Source organism: Aspergillus brunneoviolaceus (assembly GCF_003184695.1).
Source record: "Aspergillus brunneoviolaceus CBS 621.78 unplaced genomic scaffold BO95scaffold_12, whole genome shotgun sequence".
Lineage (NCBI taxonomy): Eukaryota > Fungi > Ascomycota > Eurotiomycetes > Eurotiales > Aspergillaceae > Aspergillus > Aspergillus brunneoviolaceus.
Genome location: NW_020290742.1, coordinates 61,892 through 84,297, shown reverse-complemented (window position 1 = coordinate 84,297; position 22,406 = coordinate 61,892). Strand labels below are relative to the sequence as shown.

The 22,406-nt window shown below is 52.9% G+C and overlaps 8 protein-coding genes across 8 annotated transcripts; 3 read left to right on the top strand and 5 right to left on the bottom strand.

Moving 5' to 3' along the window:
• Positions 1-464: 464 nt before the first annotated feature.
• BO95DRAFT_489061 (short-chain dehydrogenase) lies at positions 465-1,460 on the bottom strand (the record flags this gene model as incomplete). Its single annotated transcript, XM_025590547.1, has 1 exon — positions 465-1,460. The coding sequence occupies one exon, from the start codon at positions 1,458-1,460 to the stop codon at positions 465-467; it is 996 nt and encodes a 331-aa protein (XP_025445301.1).
• A 5,139-nt stretch (positions 1,461-6,599) lies between these two features.
• Positions 6,600-8,928, top strand: BO95DRAFT_450694 (zinc-dependent alcohol dehydrogenase family protein; the record flags this gene model as incomplete). The annotated part of the gene is made up of 3 exons (XM_025588024.1): positions 6,600-6,616; positions 7,803-8,299; positions 8,390-8,928. The coding sequence occupies 3 exons, from the start codon at positions 6,600-6,602 to the stop codon at positions 8,926-8,928; spliced, it is 1,053 nt and encodes a 350-aa protein (XP_025445300.1).
• A 1,737-nt stretch (positions 8,929-10,665) lies between these two features.
• Positions 10,666-11,487, bottom strand: BO95DRAFT_355837 (sulfotransferase family protein; the record flags this gene model as incomplete). Its single annotated transcript, XM_025582269.1, has 1 exon — positions 10,666-11,487. The coding sequence occupies one exon, from the start codon at positions 11,485-11,487 to the stop codon at positions 10,666-10,668; it is 822 nt and encodes a 273-aa protein (XP_025445299.1).
• A 504-nt stretch (positions 11,488-11,991) lies between these two features.
• Positions 11,992-13,860, bottom strand: BO95DRAFT_450692 (putative cytochrome P450 oxygenase; the record flags this gene model as incomplete). The annotated part of the gene is made up of 5 exons (XM_025588023.1): positions 11,992-12,166; positions 12,236-12,402; positions 12,463-12,570; positions 12,673-13,541; positions 13,635-13,860. The coding sequence occupies 5 exons, from the start codon at positions 13,858-13,860 to the stop codon at positions 11,992-11,994; spliced, it is 1,545 nt and encodes a 514-aa protein (XP_025445298.1).
• Positions 13,861-14,777: 917 nt separating this feature from the next.
• On the top strand, positions 14,778-17,813 carry BO95DRAFT_450691 (terpene synthase family protein; the record flags this gene model as incomplete). The annotated part of the gene is made up of 4 exons (XM_025588022.1): positions 14,778-15,587; positions 15,649-15,754; positions 15,827-16,113; positions 16,176-17,813. 4 exons carry the CDS (start codon positions 14,778-14,780, stop codon positions 17,811-17,813), a joined length of 2,841 nt encoding a protein of 946 aa, XP_025445297.1.
• Positions 17,814-18,721: 908 nt separating this feature from the next.
• Positions 18,722-19,178, top strand: BO95DRAFT_511952 (uncharacterized protein; the record flags this gene model as incomplete). The annotated part of the gene is made up of 3 exons (XM_025591478.1): positions 18,722-18,875; positions 18,950-18,999; positions 19,088-19,178. Exons 1-3 carry the CDS (start codon positions 18,750-18,752, stop codon positions 19,176-19,178), a joined length of 267 nt encoding a protein of 88 aa, XP_025445296.1. The 5' UTR covers positions 18,722-18,749.
• A 299-nt stretch (positions 19,179-19,477) lies between these two features.
• Positions 19,478-20,633, bottom strand: BO95DRAFT_489057 (DNA/RNA non-specific endonuclease; the record flags this gene model as incomplete). Its single annotated transcript, XM_025590546.1, has 1 exon — positions 19,478-20,633. Exon 1 carries the CDS (start codon positions 20,552-20,554, stop codon positions 19,478-19,480), a length of 1,077 nt encoding a protein of 358 aa, XP_025445295.1. The 5' UTR covers positions 20,555-20,633.
• Positions 20,634-21,217: 584 nt separating this feature from the next.
• BO95DRAFT_460633 (uncharacterized protein) lies at positions 21,218-22,138 on the bottom strand (the record flags this gene model as incomplete). Its single annotated transcript, XM_025588756.1, has 1 exon — positions 21,218-22,138. The coding sequence occupies one exon, from the start codon at positions 22,136-22,138 to the stop codon at positions 21,218-21,220; it is 921 nt and encodes a 306-aa protein (XP_025445294.1).
• Between the last annotated feature and the right edge of the window lie 268 nt (positions 22,139-22,406).

The window sequence follows — 22,406 nt, the reverse complement described above, 5'->3', positions numbered from 1 at the left end:
TCGATTCAGTCAAGTAGTGATGTTGAGCAGCTGCCCGAATAGTATTCAAAGCCTCAAATGTTGCCTTGTGCCAGTGGCAAGAATTCATCGCAATGGTCTGACTATTTTGAGGGTCGAAACGAGACTGTACTATATGTTGCTACTCCTGAGCCTTGTTCTGAGACTCCCTTCGAAGGCCCAAAAAAAGAGAAATACTCTAGGCTGCCTTTGATGTAGCGTGCTTTTCACCTTGAATTCATGTGATGAATTTATGTGATTGATAGCCCTGATAGGTGATTTTTTGTTCTAGTGTAAAGTGATCCAAGTACACAGAGGACTGAGTCAAATATGGATTTTAGAAACTAGCTAGATGTTACAGGGGAAAGCAAGAACGAATGATTGTTTTCTTGAACCAGTAACGTACAGGAACATCCATCCTTTGTAAAAGAAAACGAGTCCAAGTAGCTCATTCTTGAGTGCCTCCTTTACTCTTCGATGCCGAGAATTTTCAATGACATGTCCCATAGCAGCTTCTCCTTCGCCGGGCTGTACGCATGGGGGAAATAGCCGGGTGCCCATTGTCCCTCGCTCGCATCATACGGTTTGGCGATCTGCACGTCTTCGAGATATTTTCCACCAATTCCTTCCAAGCTTCTAGAGACGGCCCCCCATACAGAGGTGGCAGCTCCTTGTGGTGGGCTCTTGAATTGAGGTCCAAGCGTTGGATCAGATGCGAGTCCGGCCTTTTCTTCCTCAGACAAATGCTGCAGGAGTCCGGTCTGAATGCCACCAGGCTGAACACTGAAGGCGCGCAGTCCTTTGGAAGCGTAACGACGGTCAATCTCATTAGCCGCCCAAAGAAGAGCGGTCTTGCTTTGTCCATACGCTTTCCACTTATCATAGGCACCGTCTAAGTTGATATTTTCAAAGTCGACTTCCGAGTATCGGTGGGCGATAGATGACAGCAAGATGACCCGAGAGTCAGACCCTGTAACAGCGGCGCCTTCTAAGAGAGCTGGGCGTATGAGGAGGAACAATAGGAACTGAGAAAGGTAGTTCGTGCCGAACTGGGTCTCGAATCCATCCTTGGTCCGACCCTCAGGGGTTGCCATGACACCCGCGTTGGCGATAAAGACATTCAAAGTCTTGGTTTGGGAGAGGAGCTCAGCAGCACATGCGCGCACACTCGATAGAGACTCTAGATCCAATTCCAGTATGTGCACGCGAGGCGAAGAAGCCAGTTCGCCCAGGGCTTTCTTGGTCTTGTCCAGGTTTCGTCCCGTGAGATACAATGTTGCGCCCGTTGCAAAAAGCGCCTTGGCAGACTCGACCCCAATTCCTGATGATGCGCCAGTTATCAACATAGATCGATCGGCCAGTTGACCTTTAAGCCCTTCATCATCAATAATCTGCTGTGCTGTGGGCCGGGCATCTCCTGGACCTTGAGGGTTCTTGTGGACTTCAGCATACCGGCTAGTCATGGTGCTGGCGGAGGAATTGATAGGAAAGAGTTAAGAGAAGCAAGACTTGTGCAAGTGAAGTTGAATCTTGATTGCTAGAAGGATCGGGCAAAGGTAAACTGAGGGCCTTTTAATACCTGCTTGATTCGATTAGAGAAGACTCGCTCGTTCCGGCTTCCCCGGACAACCCCGAGAAAAATGCAAGTCTACTCATACCATACAATACATCACAAAAACCTCATTCGTTTCAATTTACCGGATATCTCACGAAAATACAGTGAGAAATCCTACAATATGCATAAGGAAACCGTACTTAGTTTATATGCAGGGCTTACTTTGGCTGTATTTTACTTAAATCTCTGGGCGTGTCATCTTTTAGTGTAAAGGGTGGGCACTAATGATGTCACCCGTCTCAGGTTAGATAGTGAACGAATCGAGTGAGATGATAAAGAACATAGTACTTTACCGAGATCTCCTCGTCACTGAGGTTCGGCCCTAAAGGCTGGTTCAGGCCGAGGTGGGCCCATTGGAGAAATATATGGATATGCTTAGATTTTCCCCTGTATGGGCTGCTGTCTCTTATGTCTTGGAGGGGACAGGTGGGGAATACCTGGAGGATGTCCAGATTGCGAAGGAGTTTAACGGAGGGACCAATGAGCTCCCGGCTACTTCCCCAATGCGTACAGCCCGAAGACGTAATAGCAGCTAACTTAAGTTATCGGAGATGCAATTGAAGCTGGTCGATGTGGAGGGGTAATTAATGGACCTTAATCCCTTCGTTGTCTCGGCTTGGATTGGTTATATCTTCAAACCCATCCTCGGTCTAAGTGTGACACTATCACATTAGCTCTAGGATAAAACTCATTTCGTTCTGTTCTCGTCTACTCAGCACTTGTAGCTCGATACTGAACACATACATGGTACGTTTACAAATAAAGATGCCTGGACCACTCCTCGCTGCCCCGAAGCGTCTTTCCAAATTGACCCTTTTCGAATAGTTCGCCGTGAATGAATCTACTTACAAGCAGCTAGTGCGTAGCTGAACGATACTGGTGAACTGCATGTTCCGACACAATGTCACCGACGTCATAAAATTCGGGACTGAAGTGCACACCGTTATACGCTTGATGGAAGTAAATGGCACAGAAGAATTTTAGGAACCGCTTTTACTAGCTAATCAGAGCTGTTTCGGAATCTTGCACTCCAGGCTGGTTCGGTTCTCGATCGAATGCGCAATGGTCACGTGTTGAGTTCTTAAGCTTTACACTAATTGCTGACAATTACAGGTCGACTCCATCATCCCGAATTCTTATTTCAAAACAGTAATAAAGTCGTACGGCTAAAACGGACTGGAACGGTATCTCTGTGAGGCAACGCGGGCATGGCGGACAGGTCCAGTGGGTTGTCCGGAACGTGAAACGATGTTGCCGTTTGCAGAGTGTCATCATTTAGCGGATTTCGCTCAACCAACGGTCACGGCGGGCTTAGTTTGATGCGTTCTTAGTCCGGGTCGCTTCTATTTCTCCAAAAGCCCATGTTGCTAGAATTGAAGCTTGAATATCACCTCTGCAGGGAAATTTGTGTCATTTCAAGCCTTTTGACTTGGACCTCTAGACAGAAAGTCTTTACGACAGCTCTCAGAATGGAATACATTACGTAAAGTCGGCTTTACGGAGCAAAACCACCTTCATCTGACCATCCAGATCTTAGGCTTGGTGCGTCGGGTCTGAAGGTCTCCAAGATCGTACTTGGTTGCATGACTTATGGTGACCCGAACTGGCAACCATGCATTATGGACGACGCCTCTGCTCTCCTCTCATCAAGCATGCTCACGATCGGGGCAGCCCCTGTATTGATGAACAGAAACTCGACTAGATGGAAAGCTGTACGGAGTAGGGAGAGAACTTTTCATCAGATCGTAGATGGCGGGGATCGACGGCTCATTTACCGCATTCACCCAATGCTCGTATTGTGCCAGACAGGTCATATTATGAGAAGTACTGCAGAATGAGAGCCATCAGAACTCATGTTTTCCGCCAGGAACAGTATTCACTACGGTGTCCGGTGTTGTAACTACTTAGTAACTCGCTCTTCTTGAATTTCCCAATGTTTTGGTTGAGCATATCAAGCTCTCGAGCCCTCAGGAAAGCTTTGACGCAGCACTCCGTATGCTCGATTTACATGTCGGTCATACCGATAGTCAACGCCAATGAATATACAGCTTCCCACTCAGAAAGATCGAATTGTAAAAGCATTCGACTCTGAAGATCACCTATCAGCATCACCGTAGTTGTCTATTGTCTCTTGCTCCTTTGAGTCTGTTGGACGCGATGGGCTGGCGTTCCCGTGGAGCTCTTCTCCTCCTCGCCAATGGACTGATAATTGCGTCTGCTATTGTGTTCACCATGGGCTTTTTCCGGCCCATGCCCCCCTCATCGGCAAAAAAAGTACCGCTAGACAGGCGCCCTTTTGACCAAGAAGCCCCCTTCGAGAAAGTGGTGTTTTTGATGATTGATGCGCTCCGCAGGTGGGTTTCGAAACAGATGCCAGCGACTACTTTCGACCCTAACACCTGATACTAAGCCAAAAGGATACAGTGACTTTGTTTACAGCCCACATTCTCAGTTCGAATTCACGCAAAGGTATGCAATGATCCGTCGCCGAATCCGTAAACCACCGGAGCTGATATGATACCCAAGTCTAATCCGCTCCGGCGCAGCCATGCCTTTTACTATGAAAACGGGCTCGCCAAGTCTGACTAGGGCATGTATAAAGGCGATGACTGTCGGCTCAGCCTCCATGTTCTTGGACGTCTTTCACAACGCTGATGACGGACCCGGCACGCCCGAATCTACAGATACGTGGTTAGGGCACCTGAAAGCTGCTGGGAGGGGAAGCCTGCACTTCTACGGCGACGACACGTGGGTACAGCTATTTCTCGAGGTCTTTGACCGAGGGTGTCCTATCTCGCCGTTATTCGTCCCAGTGAGTCTCGAAGGCTCAAGAGCCCACCTCTTCTTCCGCTGAACGCCAGAGGGAAAGGACACATGGAATGACTGGTAGATCGCTGAAACCCGCACAGGACATTGATTCACCAGACCTGAACGTGTCCGCCAATGCCATGATGGAGCTTCAGCGAGATGACTGGAGCGCACTGGTCCTTCACTTTCCCGGCATTGACCACGTCGGGCATATGGGTGGCGCGGACAGCGAATTCATGGCACCCAAGCAACGTCAGATGGATGCTATCATTCGAGAGACCTATGAAGCTCTCGAGACGGAGGCTCATCTGGCCTTGGATAGGTGGGGGGGTCATGGCGGTGCATCGGACCCTGAAGTGTCGGCCGCGATGATGTTCATCTCGCCCCGTTTCAAGTCGCTCAATCGAAGCTATGAATCACCTGCAGTACCCACCGCTGGCACCTTTGACTACTACACTGTCATGCAGCAGGTAGATATTGTACCTACCATGGCATGGTTGCTGGGTGTTTCTATACCTTCCGCTAGCATTGGGGTCTTCATTCCTCAACTTCTTGATCTGTGGAGTCCCTCCACAGATCAATTCAATCTTGTTCTTGAGAATCTCGAGCATCTTCGAGCCTTATCTTGCGGACCTGATACGGGGGTGGCTGCTTGCGAGATCGACCTTGACTGGCATGGTGTACCACATGAGTCTCTCAATGAAAGGAGCCTAGGAGAGCTTTCTCTGGTAATAATTCTATTCCCCGGTGGCAGGCGCGCAACATGCATGACTGACGTGACTGAGAAACATCTTAGATGAGCAAAGAGCTTCAGAATAAACTAAAAGATGCGACGGTCGAAAACATGCCAGTGTCTCTTCTCCACTATGGCATTGCAATGGCCGTGATCGCACTACTGCTTGCCTGGGTTACTTGCAAGTCAATTCCTCCGCCGAGCAAGAACTTCTTGGTCTTGAACCTTTTCCAACTTGGCAACGGCCTTACTTTACTGTTTCCATTTCTTGTGGAGAAAGAGCAACTCTTTTGGTTCTGGGGTTCTACCGTATGGATGGGCTGGGTAATCTTCAGTACCGGCCGCTCTTCCTACATGCTAGGCCTCGGTAATTGCACCCCCCTTTTCTTGCACATACTGTCGCAGCGGTGGAATATCCATGATCGGGAAGCAGCCGCGAAAGTATACAGCATGCAAAGTCTCTTCGACAGACGTCCCCTTTGTCTTTGGTTTCTGATTGCAGTGACTCTTGTCCACACCTCCTACACACTCACAGTGCATCGTAGGAGAAATGTCACACGTGACGCTCAAGATAAGCCACTCCTTGTATTTGCTCACCGAGCAATAATCCTGACCGTCTTTTTGTTCAAGTTTGCCTCTGCAGCCCGGGCTGGCCCAGGTCTCATTCATCGCGCCCCTGAATGGCTGCAGGGCATTATTGTAGCAGCTTCCCCTAACGCAGATGGCTCAACTTATCTTTGCGAGTCTAGCTATGGGGGGTGGCTACGTGGTCCTGCGCTCTTGCGCCCAAGAAGCGTCGCTGAAGAGCGTAAATGGTGAGTTGACAGGGGCACTTTGCCCTATCGGCGATTGTTGGGACTGCCGCTAATCCTGGCCCTCTTCCAGCAGCCGAACTCCCCGCTCTACTTGAAGTCCTAAACCTATACTTGTTCATGCAGACTATTCCCGGCAATATCCCGCTTCTTCTGATCTACCGCATTCAGCTCGAGTGGATCGGTGCGTATTGGCTTTGTCCTGAGGCGACTCTAATCTCCTTGACCCACATGTCTCTGACCCCCGTCTTCATATCATACAGTGTCTTCGGCCGCAAACCTCAGCCCCTTCCAAGCTTGCTTCTCCATTGTCCTGTTCACCCACAGCGCATTCTTTGCCTTCGGCAACGCGAACAAGATCGCAGCGCTCCGATACACCGAGGGTTTTAACGGACTTCAAGCCCACCACTGGCTGCTCAGTCCCGTGCATACCTTCTGCAGCAATTACGCTAGTCCGATCTGGTGGAGCGGGAATGGATTACGATTGCTGGGCGCGACCGGGCAGGGAGAACGCAGTGGTCGTACTGGCTTTTGCGAACACCTGGGACTTCGGACAATTTTCGTGGCGTATGGTCTTGTTGGCGCTATGGGAGCGTGCTACCTGCTTAGGGACGAGGCCGTGGTTTGGACCGTCATGGCGCCCAAGTTCCTGTATACAGTTTTGTGGACGGTGCCCTTTCATCTGCTGTTCAATATGGCCATGCCGATTGTGCTGTGGGTGGGTGGCGGATGTCAAGAAGATGTTTGATGGTGGAGTGCTCTGGCTTACATCGGTCAGTGTCATCGGTCAGTGTACTTCAAATGTGTGAATGAGACAATCGTGAGGGTTCTTTGTTGTGGTCAGCCATTGTATACAGGTTCTCAGATTTGGCAGGATATTCCATGTTCTTCGAGTCTACCCTCTATAGGTCCTGTGTATAATGATCCATACGGTGAGTGGGCTTCGTGAAATGGAGGCCTGGCTGTGCTTGGAGGAATCTGTCCCCTCGAAGACGAGCACTCAATGGTAAAGCTTGTCAATGAGTCGGGAGGGCATATGTATTTGCTTCCGCTCGATACCAAGGCAGCAGCAGAACACAGACAGCTTTGTCTTGCCATTTCTCTTCCAGGGCTTGGCAAGCTGGAGGTGCAGTTGGAGGTGCTCGCAATAGGCCCACTTCTCCCTTCAGCATCTCCACTGAACCTCCAAAGCACCCCCAAGCATCTCCGAAATGCCAAGCAGGTCTTGTCAATCCTCTGTGACGAGGTGGCGTGTGTATGATTAACACGATTCAACGCACGGAAGGAGGATGGTGTTAGTATGGCAGAATGATAGCTAGATTACATCCATCATGAATTCAGCTACGCACCCCCCCCTCCCCCCCCCCTCGGGATCATCTTCCTCAAGCGAGGGCCAACAGAACGCACTGCACGATTCAAGTGAAGGGGGTTCCTTCCTTATCAGCAATCTTGATAGCTACAAGACGGAGGCGGGTTGGCCATGGAATACACCAGGAAGACCCTCTCCACCTCCAACCCCGTCTCCCAAACCGGGCAGTCAGCCCTACGTGGACGGCGAGTGGAGAAAATAATAGGTAGTGTTGGTAGTCAACTCCTTCGACCCCGATTTATCATCGATAGATGGTGGAGTAGTAGGACTATCTAGCACTCAACTATCTTTTTTGCAGTTGGTTCATCTGTCCTGAATCCAATTCCCTGACTCCAGTCAATCCCACCTCAGTCTGCGTCAAACAGTTCAACCAGCAACAACCCTCGCCTCTGATCCACAAGATCCCTGCTTGCAACCAGTCACCCCCAGCAACCTCACAGTGCCTCACGATCAACAGCGGCGCCACAGAGTCTTCCGCTTCCCCAAACGCACCTCGTTCGACGATCTGGTTGAATGCGAAGAAGCTACCCCGGAGGTCGGCCGCCATGATGTCCCCATCAAGATCCGCGCGGTCGCTCTGAACTCACGAGACCTGCAGGTAGCGACGGGACAGTACCCGTTCCCCGTGACGGACAACCTGATCCCTTGCTCGGACGGGGCAGGCGATATCGTCGCTGTTGGCGAAGGAGTGGGCAATCTGACTCAGGGCGACCGCGTGGCCATCAGCTTCAACACGAGATACTTCTATGGGGCGCAGAAGAGCTGGCTGACCTGCCAGGGCGGGTATATCGACGGTCCCTTGGCCGAGTATGTGGTGCGCCCCGCCGCCAGTGTCGTCAAAGTTCCTACCAGCGCACGCCAGAGTTATGCGGAGCTTGCTTCGCTGGTGTGCGCCGGCGTCACCGCGTGGAATGGATTATTTGGTAATGTGCCGCCAAAGCCGGGGCAAAATGTGCTGGTGCAGGGTGAGCTTTTCCCTTGCGCTTTGCTTCCATTTCCTTATCCATTAAACCCTCATTGCGGACACCTACTCACAAGGCCCACTCAACGTATAGGCACCGGAGGCGTCGCACTGACCGCGTTGGCGATCGCCAAGGCTGCCGGCGCAACCACGATCGTCACCTCCTCGAGCGACGCGAAGCTCGCCGCGGTCAAGGCCAAGTACTCTCCGGACCACTGCATCAATTATACGGAATACCCAGCATACCCAGCATGGGCGGACCGGGCCCTCGAGCTGGTGGGCGAGCAGGGAATCGACCACATTATCAAGATCGGCGGCGTCGGCACCATCGAGCAGACTCTCCGGGCGATTGCGTATGGGGGCGTGATTAGCGTCATCGGCTATCTGGCCCAGTACGATGCGGCCAAGATGCCCAACGTGCCCCTGCTGGCGCTCGGTAAAGCGGCAGTCGTGCGCGGTATCCTCATCGGCCCCAAGTATATGCTGGAGGACCTGGTCACCTTTGTTGATCGAGTCAGGTTGCAGCTCCCGGTCGAGAAGGTGTTCAGGTTCACGCGCGAGGAGGTTGTGGCTGCGTATAAGGAGCTCGCCTTGGGTGAGGGCATTGGAAAGATCTGCATCACTCTTAGTTAGGATGGTGGGAATGGCCCAGTAAGTGTACATAGAGCTTCCCCTAAATGGGGGAAATCAAGCATGCGCTGAACTGCTCTACATATATACTCATTGACGAGAGCATTTAGATCAATATCGCCCGCTTGTGCAAGTCATCTGGGCCACAGTACTGTACAGTGCCTCAATTGGAAAAACATGCAATGCTAGGATACTCGGTGATCAGGATGGGTGTAGTTAGTCTCCCTAGGTAGCCTCGAATTGCACGTTCTAAACGCTTCCTATCCTAAAAGACTTGCACCATGCAAGTTGGAGATGTCACGAATTCACGGGTTCATGAGGGGGCGGGGGAGGCGGGAGCTGTGCATGATGACAATTGATTATAATGTCATGCAATCTAACAGGTCAGACCGTGGTCATCAAGCTTAATGCCTGCTGAAAGTTGACCGTGATTCCACCGAGCTCCGCCCCCGGCAAGGCTAAAGCATCTGGAATCCGCACACTATTTGAGCCGTACTAGTTTTATTGTTACCTCTCTTGGTTGACTCAGAGATCCACATTCACTGTCACCTTTGCCGTCAGTCAGACCACCCAGAAACTACTGGAGCCGAAAAGGACAGAGATATATCGTCCATACACCTTATAATGGCTGCTTGTCGGGAGAGGAAAATCATTTGAACACAAACTGCTGCTGGCAGTGAATAAGTGGCTGCGAAGAACGTCCGAGGCCGCTGAAAGCATCAGGGGCATTGGGAACCCCCTGCGAACCGCTTCTTTGCTGTAAGTTACTTGACTATATTAACCTAGGAGGAGAACCTAGTCCGCACTAAAAGCCCCGAACGAGATTCTTCGATACCCACACTACCCCAGGCTTCGTCGCGGCAAGCCGGTCGCCCATAGCATCTTTCGTGTCACGGAAAATATCCATTCCGCAAGCAAGGCTATCGTGTTGACGAGATTGTGGAGGAGCTTCCAAATTTCCATCGTGGCCAGGGGCTGGACTTGTATTGGCGTGACACGGTGTGACACCCTGGCCATGTCCGCCTGGATGAAAATACATCGGGATCGGCCTAGACAAGACTACGAGGCTGGTTTTGCATAGCCGCCAGACTCATGCAATCGGTAAGACACCAGGCATTGGTTTCGCTCCCTTGCTCGAACTCCAGAACTTATACGCAGAGGCAATCCATACCCCGCCGTGGCTGTGTCACGGTAGCGGACCTCCCAGGCACAATCTTTTGAATGCGCGACGACATCCTTAAACTGCAGGCCGACACTTGAGCATAAACCAATTCCGTGAATTGCCTTTCGAGATTCATACTATCTACTCAAACCGGAGTGACCTGGAGCTGCTGAACATCCTCAAGCGTAGGGGCGAGGACACTGCTGAAGGCCTAAGCGGTCGACTACCTCACCCCGACAGAGGGCCTGATGTACAGCACGGCAGGCTGGGCGTCTTGAGTTTTGAGACCGAATAGAGCAGGCACAGGATGCACAGGATCATAGAGCGGTCCGTAAATGGGGATGGCCGGGTTGTTCTATTCCTTAAAGCTGAATGGGTCATGATCTGGCGGTGGTTGCTAGTGCACAGGGGGTGTTCAGACTCGGACCACACCCATGGTACAGAGGCATTTATCGGCCTGCTGCCCAGTGCAGTTTGACCTGCTATATGGACCTTAATGCGATAGACCGTATATCAAATATCAGTCCCCACCGCTACCCCGTCCTCACCATCGAGCTCCCCTCCCTCGTAGAACACATTCAACCCCTCCATCGCCTAACCAGGAGAACCACGATGCCAACGACACCTACAATTCCAACCCACTGCACCATCGCGCGACGAATATACTCGCGCCCGGTGCGCACAATCGCATCCGCATCGTTGATCCGCGGGAAGGGAATACCTGGAGGGACCTCCTTCCCCAGCGCGCGACACAGCGGCTCCCACCCATCGCGCACGTCGACGAACACCACGCGGTCGGCGGGGACGTTCGCTTCGATCCAGGCGATATGCCGCTCGTAGATGCCACGGTGGATCAGCGTGCCGCTGATTTGCTGAACGGAGGTCAGGCTCTGATCGTCCGCATAGAGACGGCACCACTGCCGGCGCAGCAGCCAGGTGAAGTCCACGAAGTGTCGCATGCCCGGCAGTGGGAGGAGGAGGAGCTTGAGACATCCCAGACGCGTGAAGCTGTGCACCTGCGCCATGCTCTTCTCCCAGGAACCCGGGTCGCGCACCGTGCAGATGACCTTGGCGTCTGGGTAGAGCGCCATCAGCTCGGGGAGGAGCTGGCAGCCCGGGGCGTCGGTGATGGCCGCATAGCCGTCGAGCTGGTGTCGGAGAAGGCGCTGACATTCCCCCCGCTGCTGCTTCCCGCCAGCTAGCCAGCAGCGGAGGATCTGGATCCAGGCTTTCAGCTCGCCCGGTGGCCCGCGGGTGAGTTGCGTGCCGCCATGGTAGACGGGGCCGTCGAGGAGGATGCTTAACGCCGTGCTGAATGAGGCGGTCCCTGTGCGAGGCAGGCCTGCTCCGATCACTTGGAGCTGTGTTCCTGGTCGCGGAGCCGAGGCGGTTTGTCCCATTGTGTTCGGGTTGGGGCTGATGTGTGGGACCGGGGGGGGGGGGGAGGTAGAGGTTGAGGATAAAATTGCGGGTGGTGTGAGTGCTGAAACCACTTATAAAATCACCAACCCCAATGGATTCTGACGCAAGGGGGAGAGGCGGGCTGGCCAGGGAGGTTTTGCACGAGCAACGATGTGACCCGTCTCTAACTCCAGCATGACTGACGCAGGCGTGGGTGGGTGATGTCTGCAGAGTTGCGCAGAAGACTAGTCGGTGTAGACTTCGCGAAATGCATTTCCGCGGTATGAAACAGCATCGTTGTCCCTTCTTCTTACTCACTAAAAGTCTTTCCACCGTGGAGGTAAGCCCCATAGCTAGAACATCTACTCGTGACGTTACCCAGCTACTCTCGATCTACAACTTACGATCCAAGTACAATGCCTCGATGGCCCCTTCTCGACCCCCCACTATTTCCAATGCACTGTAGAGTAGACTGCGCCCATACTAAGTGAGTAGAAAACCACCTATTCTTCAACAATCCCAGCCACCTTGACTCGCACACGCCATGGCCCATCCCTGCCCCGCGGTAGCAATTTGTCCCGCACAAAGCGGACATCCTCCCTCGTAGTCTCGTAGAGTTCCAGATCAAATCGACGAATCACCGTAGCCAAGACATTGTACAGTTCCGCGTAGGCTAGGCTGTCGTGCCACGGAGGGGGAAGGTTAGCCGCTAATGAGAGACACCCGAGAGGGAGTAGATAAACATACTTCATCCCTAGACAGGCCCGATTGCCCCTGCCAAATGTCACCAGATAGCGTAAAAGACCTTCTTTCCGCTCCGCGGCGAGGATCCATCGTTCCGGGTGAAATCTCTCCGGATCGGGGAATAGGGAGGGATCTCTGTGCACGAAGTATGCGATCGTGCTGACAGGTGTCTATGTTGCTTACGTGAGCCAGTGTTCAAGAGGTAGCTAAATGGGTTAGGTACGACTTACCCCTGGTGGAATGACGCAGTCTTTGTACCTCAGTACCTCTATCGGCGAGATCCTCTGTTGCCGCATCACAATCCCGGAAAGGCGGAGAGCTTCGTGAATAACTGCTGTCTGCACCACATAAAACGGTCAATTCAATCAGAAAGGGGTCTTTCTTCCCAAGTGGACCAGAAGGAGTAGCCAGAGTCCGATCATAAAAGGAACAGTACGTACCAAGTATGGCAGCTTCTCAAGCTGGCGCCATGTGACCGGATGATGCGGAGTGGGCATGATCTGCTTGAGTTCAGAGCGGAGTTTGCGAAAGACCGCTGGATCATTCAGAACATGGAAGATGGCCACAGAGAGCGTCGTCGCCGTCGTCTCAGTACCAGCGGCAAATAGCACCAATCCCTCATCCTCGAGGCGCTGCAGCGTCCGTTCCTCCGGCGGAACCTCTGGATCAGTGAGAGCATGAAACATGGTGATCGCTTTGGCGGCACCGCCGGGCTCCTGGACGGTGCTTCTCGATTCCAGCGCGGCCAGAGACTGTTCTCGCACCCCCTCCAACAGATCATAGACCCGGGCTCGGGCGGGAAAGACCCGCGCCATGAACCACGAGGGAATCAAGCGTAGAAGAGTGCCCATCAAGGGGAAGAACCGCTGCAGGTGGATCTGGTCGGTCCCCTCCTGAACCACCTTGACGATTCCCTTGCCAATGTTCTCCTCCGCCTGGAGCTCGTAGCTGGTGCCGTATGCATACTGCGTGATGAGGTCGCCGGTCAGCCCCTGCAGTCGGTCGATCAAGTCGAGCACTCTCCCCTCTCTATGGGCAATGGCGAGGGCGTTAAGGAATTGTTGGAGCGACGCCTGGATCGTCAGCTCGATCCCCTCGATCGCCCGTCGCGAGAAGAACGAGGTGAGGATCCGTCGGCGCCTGCGATGCGTGTGATGTCCCACGGTGGAGACCATCGCGCCTGGTGCACTGAAGATGTGGACGGACTTGGGATCCTTGTCCCGCATCCCCGTGGCCGGAGCATAGATCTCGTCGTAGAAAGAGGGATCCTTGATGTGCACCTCGCGGGGATTGATTCGCACGATGGGTCCTATCATGATGACGCTGTTGTGTTAGGAAGAGAGGGGCCGTGCACGCCGGGTAAAAAAGCCGATGCTTCCCACGCAAAGGAGATTCACCTTACCATATCTCTGGTGCATCCTTTCGATTTCCCACACGAACATGCCCTCGCAGATGACATCGTAGTAAAATTCATACAGATGGGAGATCGCAGCTAGCTTTGGGCCGGGAATATGATGCAGCGAATCGAAAAACAGGCGATATATACTGCGCAGAATGAAAGCAACGAGTGTCAGGATCGTGCCACCCAAAGCCACGTGCTCCCTAGTAGGGGTCAAGATCTCAAGCATCGCGACTGAATCTATCCTTTGCTTGTTGATGAGTAGACAGGGAGAGAATGCAGATTCTTATATTACATTTGGTCTCAGCTTGAGGTATATTGGGGGAGTGGCGGTGGTACAGAAGCAATGAGCACTCCACCTCTTCAAGCTGTCAAGGATAAGGCGCAGACGGGAGAGATATTAGCAGGATAAGGTGTCTCACAATGCACTAGGTAGGTAGTGCCAATGACTGCCGACTACAAGTAAGGGGGTGAGTTTTGAGGTGTCAGATTCTGCATGAATGTATTTTAATTAGGGCTCGATGTGACATGGGACCTCCTGGAAAGTCTCCGCATTGCCGGATTCGGAAGATCGACATCGGCCACAATCCAGCCACGGGTCCAAATGTGGGCCGCTGTCTCCGACACATTTATCCTGGTCACAGGCATAATATAGTACCGGTAGACTGCGTCAAAATAGCTGCAAGCCATCTGGAGTCGGTCTTGTCGCACTATCCTCGTGAATTCATCTTCTCTCTGTGGATCGATAGGAAACCTTGCCTGTTCTACTGAACCTTTGTTCAGGCCAGTCCAATGTCTGAGATGCAATGCAATTGATGCTAGTCTGAGGAATCATATTCATCGACAAGATGGTTCCCAAAACAGAAAGTATTTGCCGGTCAGACCCTCTTTGGTGCCCTCGAAGCTCTGGCGGCTACGTGTTGCGCTGGGCAGGTAATTTTGAGCCCAATTGAGCCATAGCTGGGTTACTCTGTCAGCCCTGCTAGATTGATGCTCTATAGCTATATCATGTCCTCGATTTCCATAAACATCCAATACATTTAAGCTGTGGCTAGGGCACTGCATCTCCTTCGCCAGCATTAGTCGGCCACCTACCCTTCGGTTTTTCTTTTCATCAATACCTCCTCGAGGCATCTATTTGACACGATGCGTGACAATTCTGTGGCCACATTCATCGAGACGAAGAACCAATGCCTATACGAGAGTTTTGCAAACTCGCATCATCCCACCTATGGACTCGGTACAATGTCCGGCAACATCTACGACACTGCATGGGTCTCACTTGTCAGAAAGCCGAACGAGGGAGGCGTAACATCCTGGGCGTTTCCGGAAGCCTTTTCGACTCTTCTGCAGCTTCAAGAGCTTGATGGTTCTTGGGGTAGTTCTATCGCCAGATTAGATACCATTGCCAACACTTTGGCGGCTCTCCTGGCCCTGCAAAGGCACGCGGCGGATCCAGGGGAGGTCGATGCGCAGGAGCTCAACTCAAGGATCCTCAAAGCAAAACGGTTTCTAGATACGGCTTTGCAAGATCTCAACGAGCTGACAGTCACATGCATTCTACCTGTGAGCTTCGAACTGCGACTCCCGGCCATGCTGGACCTGCTGGAGGCAGAGGGCCACACTTTTGACTTCAACCGGACGAACCTCGTCAAGCTGCAGGCAAAGAAACTGTCCAAGATTGATCTGGATCTCATCTTCAGCGGTCCACAGTCCTCCCTTTTGCACTCGTTGGAAGCTCTGGTCGGAAAGATCGACTTCGGTGGGCTAGCCCAGCACAAAGTCCTGGGCAGCATGCTGGGCTCACCATCTGCGACATCTGCATATCTGATGTATAGCCCCGTATGGGATAACGAGGCCGAGGATTATATTCGGCGCGCGATCTCCAACGGCGTAGGTCTAGGATCGGGGCTAGTGGCAGCTGGGTATCCGACCACGGTGTTTGAGTGGGCGTGGGTATGTCGCTTCTGACCCACAATCATGAGTGCTGATAGAACAAGATACTGATTCAACCAAGGTGACCACAAATCTGCTGCGCAACGGTATTGCGCCCGCCGCTGATCTACAGCGGACTGGCGAGCCGATTGAAGCAGAAATCAAACAACATGGTCTCGTAGGCTTCGGTAGAGTGACCTCCTGGATCGAAGGTAGAATATCGCCGCGGTGCCCATTCTAATGTCTCTGCCTGCCAATAGTCCCCAAAGCATGCCCTGATGCCGATGACACTGCTAAGGCCTTGGTAGCTCTGATGCTCCAAGGAAAGCACTACTCACCGCAAGTATTGGTCGATCGATTTGAACGTGAAACTCATTTCGCAACGTACTCATACGAGACGCACAAGAGCATCAGCACCAATGCGAACGTCCTCACCGCTCTGGTGCTGCTTTCCACCGATGACCGCTACCAGTCTCAGATTGAGAAGTGTGTTCGCTACCTCTGCGAAGAATGGTTCAAGTGCGATCGGATGCCTCGTGATAAATGGGTACGTCACACGACTGGTTGCGATGCGGAAAACCGAGTTATGATTAACTGAAGGTCTTCTAGAACATCTCATCGTTTTACCCGACGATGCTGATGTGCGAAGCCCTGATGTCTTACCTGCAGCGCTGGAGTGCCGGCGACCTAGCTGCCTTGTCCGATGATCTGATGAAATTCCAAATCCCGATCACGCTGTTCCAGGCTGCGATCCGAACGCTCCGCACTCAGAATCAGGACGGGTCCTGGGGCAGCGCAGGCTCTGCGGAAGAGACGGCCTATGGTCTCCTCGTACTAAAGAGCGTGACATCTTTTAGTTTGACTGAGAGGATCTCCAGCGAGTTCAATGATGCCGTCAGGAGAGGCCTTGAGTTTATCCTGTCCAGAGACAAACGCTGCTCGACAGACGACCAGCTTTGGCTAGACAAAACCTTGTATGCCATTCCAACGGTGTCAGACTCGTACATCATGGCAGCCGTGACGGCTGGGGACATCGAGACCTCTAGCAAGAAAGCGGCCGCACTACCATCCCTGCTCGTTGACATTCCGGCTGCCACGGTTCGCAAAATGACTGAGTTCTTCGCGCGATTGCCGTCGCAGATGAGAACGCCACAGTGGGTGGTTGAGGCGTCCGTCGTCGAAGCTCTCCTGTTCAGCCACAAGCTCAGGGACTTGCATGTATTCTCCACCGGCAACGCTCTTGGCGAGAAATACATCAAGTTCGCTGCCTGCTTTTGGACGTTGGCCAATATTTCCCGCCCTGAGTATCTACTTAGCACCCGCATCGTTTACAGTATGATCGAACTTTCCGTTGGGATCTTCCAGGAGGATGACTTGATGGAAAGGGATCTGGTGGCTCTGCCTGACTCGGCCTCTGAGACCATAGCCGAATACATTGAGCAGCTGTGCCATGGCACAAATGGTCTTTGCCAAGATCACTCTTCTCACGCTAGACCTACCCTTGAAACGAATGGGAAGTCCAGAAGTGCACTCAGCAATGTCCAGCACAACCTCGCTATCTGGTTCCGCTTTGTTCTTGATGTGAACCTCGCCACGGCCAAGCCAAGTCCTGCTGATCGACGCGATCTGCGACAAGAAGTCAGCTTGGCGACGATTGCTGCCATACAGCAAGCCAAAGCGCATAGATCGCTCAGCATCAATACCACAAACTATCATGATCAGAAGCAACCAGACAGCCGCGAGTCTGCCACCACCGCTGTGACCAGCGGTCAGAGCTTCTTCACCTGGCTACACACCTCTGCCGTGCACGATGTCAAGAGTGCAGTGGTCTCCAAGTCCCTGGTGTGTAAGCTTGGGTCCGAAGAAAAGGGGGATGTCTTCACCACTGCTCGAGAAAGGTATCTGGCCGAGAAGCTGTGGCGGCAGATCTCGGTGGAAGGCAGGCTGTGGAATGACCTGGGAAGCATCGAGCGCGACCGCCGCGCCGCAAACCTCAACTCGGTCGACTTTCCGGAGTTCTCGTCGCCGCAAAGCCTGCAGGCTGACGGAGACGTACAGACGCAGCTGCGGCTGCTGGCAGAGTACGAACACAGCTGTACGGTGCGATGCCTGGAGGACTTGGTGCAGATCCTGGAGGATTCCGGTCGTCACCGGCTGTCGCTCTACCTGCGGATGTATTACTTGTGCTGTGAAATATATTCGGAGACGTGCGTGATGTATCAGTTTGGGTCTACCACGGTGATGTGAAAGATTCGAAAAAGGATCAGATTGTTGGTTCGAATATCATGCCGATCACTGTTGAGACATATATTGTTAGAGTACCCTCCGTGGCCGCCAAATTCACAATTTCCCGATGTTAATATGCGGCCATATCCAGAAGCTGCCTTTTAAAGGAGATGTAAATGCACAACAGTCTGCACCTGACATGGTCCTTCTTATATATACCTCATATGTAATACAACGTACATAGTGTTTAATTACAGCCAAGTCTACTGATTGCTTCCACCAGTGGAGCGCAGGAAATTGTGGAATTCGTGGCCACGGAGGGTATATCTTGAGAATTTCAGGAGGTATGCACGCTGCTTGTGGTTATGTGGACCCTGTCTGATATGACAGATGTCACTATCTGCTGTTAGGGATCACCCAGGGGTATGACATGTAGGATTGTGCGGGAGCCATATCCGCAGCATCATTTTATTTGCCCCCTCCAAGTTCTTGCGGGAACTATCTACTAGCTAACGTTAGTAGTTCCCATTGCTGATCATTGATGACCGAACCTTGATGGAAGTTACCACCCGATCTGGGTTCAGTTTTGTATAACGAGAACTTGTATATAGTAGTCACCCTCTTTGATGATCCCTGAAATTGGAACCATGAATTGAAGATCACATGGTTGTATTTCTGGACTATGGAATGTGGCGTGAAGCTTTGAAGTGATAGACCTTGATCACCGCAGCTAGTTACTGTATGAGAAGCAAAAGGCAAACAATGCATGTTGATCTGAGTGATACTACCGTATGCGCTGGGGGTGGTTAGGGGCAAACCGAGGTATAAAACCCTACTTTTTCACCCTAGAAGTGTCTCTACACAAATCATCTCATCACAGTCCAAGCCTTCAATTCTTCCACTGCTCTCCGCAAGACAGTCCATCACCAGCCAGATTCTCAAACCTCCACCTTCATCATGCAGTTCTCCTCTATTGTCACCTTCGCTCTGCTGTGCGCTGCAGCCACCGCCTCCTCCCTCAACGCTGGCGCCAATCAGTTGGACAAACGACTCTTCTGCAACGACGCGACATGTAACACCCAGGTATGTCTTGTGGAAATTTCTTTGCCTCGCATGTATGTCCTTTTCACAAGCATATGCTGATGCGCTTACTATAGTGTCTCAACGCCAATGCCCTTAGTGGGCAATGCGGTGGGACGGAGGACCTGTAAGACCTTCCTTTCCAATCTTTCTATAGACCCGCCCGATGGGTAGATCTTGCTAGGTTTGAGTTACTAATGCTTGGAACCGTGCAGTCGCTGCATCTGCAGTTACAGGGTGCCATTGGCTGACACGAAGGGTGCCGCTGCCCCTGCCGGTCCTGCTGCCCCTGCCGCAGGTCCCTGAGGAATATTGTCTTGGAACAAGGCGTTTGGCGTGGCTATTACATGACACGCCTGCTTCAACCTTTTTCATCTCGGTCACTCGTTCTCATAATTAATAATTAATATCAAACTTGTATCCCTACTTCCACTCCTAGCATTCGTGGTGTCCTCTCAAGTATTCAGTAGTCATGCCGTAGATTAGAGAAGTGACTCTGGAGATGCACACCACCTATACCAGCTCCACGGAGATAACACCTCGTAGCCATCACCATCGAAAAGATACTAAAGCATAGTATATCCCATTCACATCCTGGGTTCTCCCTACAGCTTTACCTTACCTATCATCTCCGTGACATCCTCAACCGCATTCCTAAAATCCTTGACCCTAATGTCACACTGGACCTCCTCGCACAGTTTTCGCCGCGCAGTCGACTTCAACTTCTCAATCAACTCCAAGCCAGTCGCTTGCTCCAGCACATCCAGCTCGACCTCAAAGTCCGCCAGCGGCTTATCACCGCTGATCGCCCCGTTGGGTAACACGAACGCGCCCACCGCCACCTTGCCCCCAACCAGCTCGTCACCACCACCACCACCACCACCACTATCCTCCTCCTCCCCAAGAACCAGCTTGAAAAAATGTGTCGGCACCGCCACCCTCGGCGAGGGCGACCCAATAACCTCATAACTAACCCGCCACTTCCCGTCCTCCTCCAGCCGAGGCAAATAAAGCGGGCCGGTGATCACCCGGACAGAGGGGTAACGGGTAGTCAGATTCTTGCAAAACGCCTCAAAGTCCCGCCAGTAGTGGCGGTTGAACCCGACCCCGACCTGCGGACACATGTTGGACATGCGGAAGGTCTCGTCGACCGCCTGCTGCGACCAGCGCGCCGGGTCCGCCGGCACCTGGTGGCCGCGGTCGTACCCGCTCGCGCTGTAGTCCTTGACCTTGGCCCGGAATGCGGCGGGGATGTTGGGGTCCTCGCGGAAGTTGTCGCGGCGCTTGCCCGGTGCGTTTGCGACCGAGGCGGGCGTCATGTGCTCGGCCACCCAGATCGGGTTGCGCGTGCGCCGGTCGTATGTGCCGTACCAGGAGGTGGCGCGCAGCTCGTCGTTGACGGGGCCCGGGTGACCGTATTTGAGGATGCCGGTCGGGTCAACGGGGGGCGTTGGGGGGGATGGCGAGAGGAGTTTGGAACTTATTGGGATCGTGCTGGTCGGAAGGGCTTTGGGGAGGTCTACCAAGCCTGGGGTTTCGTTTGGTTGGAAAGGGGTGATTCCTTCTAAGGGGGTCAGCTGCTGCTTTACGGTTTGTTGGTCGACGAGTTTGGTCAGCCCCGCGGCCACGACGGCGCTGGGGATCGCGATTGTCGCGATGTTGGCGAGCTTGGACTTGGACATTTGTGGTCAAGATATGCTGGGTCTGCGGGACGCAGCGCAAGGGCTAGCACTTCTCCTAGTATGCTCTTTATCAGTCAGGTAGGAAGTCATCCGTCAGAATGACAATTGTCAGGGGGTGTCATCCGGGTGGGCCTCAATCCAGGTGGTGATGCCATGACATCCCCGGATGTAACCCTAACTCTGGCTTCAGCGCGTTCTCCTTTTCCCAGTGGCGAACTTCTCACTTTTCCTGCATTCGATAGGCTCTGGGGGTTTTATGCAGGTATGGTAACTCATCTCAATTTTCCATTCATTGTACTATCGAAGTGCAAGGTGTGGTTAAGTAGGAATTTTTTCGCCCCTAGTTTGGGTACATTATATATAAAGTTTCCCGCGGAGGCGCTTTTCATCTCCCAACCGTGCCACGAAACGCCAATTCTAATGCGCTATCCTGAAGGTGTAATTAGAATTCGGCAGTCACGGTGTTCTTTCTTGTTTTTGACATTCGTTTCTTTTACTTTTTTTCTAGAAACAAAAGTAAAGAAAATTGCCCTGTGCGTACAGAAAAGAAAAATGCTTGCGAGATGCCAGAGCGTTTGATTTAAGCCGAAATAAAACCCCCATAAAGAGTCAACCGCTTTGGCAGCTGACCTATCTCATAAGAATCCTCCTTTCAGTCCAAAATCAAGCACAGAAGCGTTTATACTCCGTACTGAGACGATCGCCAGTGACACAACCCCATGTAATGCCATTCGAGTCCCTCATCACCGCCGCCCCAACCTCATAATCGCAGAGGCTCTTGTCATCCCGCACTGCCTTGATATTGTCAGACATGATCTTCCCGGAAATCGGCTGATTTTTGCCCTGCGCCGCCTGACAGTACATGAGCGCACCACCAAACTGCGGCGTTAGCCGCACCGGCTGGCGGCTTTTGAATTGAGAGAGGGGAGTCTTCACCGTGACGAGCCGCGTCAGCAGCCGCTGCATGTCGCGGTTCAGCGGACACAGGTGCATGTGGATCTGGTTGTGGGTGATGGAGTGCACGGAGTTGACGACCAGGGCCTGCGTCGCGGGGTTCGAGACCGCCAGCACCGACGACTGCCCAAAATCCCACCCTTCCGCGGCCAGCTTGGGGTGCTCGGCCTCCAGCGCGAGGATATCCGCGACGGGGACCGTGACGGTCGCTAGGTCCCCACCCGGTGTCTTCACCCAATAGGCCGCCCCGGGGGCCGGGTTTGTGTACTGCTGCACGCAGGTGCCCGTCTGCAGACACGTGCAGAGCGAATGGAACCACACCCCGCAGGAGGCGCAGACGTGGTTCGTGTCCGCCTGGCAGTGGTGCGCGCAATCGTTGAGGTGGAGTTGCGTGAGCAGGTTGGCAGGGCATGGCGATCCGACGTGCGTAGGGCCGACGGGACACTGCGTGCTGCACTTTTGGTCGCCCTTGACGCACTCGCAGTGGGATAGGGTGGCTTTGTCGCCTTTCAGGATTTGGGCGTTGGTGCAAGGCGGGAGTTTGGTGCCTGCTTGGGCTGTAGATTCGGTGGGGAGGGTGGTGAGGAGGATGGTGAGAGTGATACCGAAGAGAAAGGGTTGTGAGATCATTTCACCTGGTATGGATGGTATAGCCTTGCCATGGACTGAATGAATTGCAGGAAGGGCTGATTAGGCGACAAGGCCTGAGCAGGGTTCTTTATACACACATTTCTCCGTTGGCTCGTATAGTTCTGTTGCTCCATGATCTAGGCCAAGCAACCGAACCACGGGCGTGACGGCCTTCGGAGCGGGTGTCTTCCTCCGCAATTACGATCAACACGAACATTTACGGCCAGATGACTCGCATGCATATAGCATAAGGGATTGGCATAGTAGA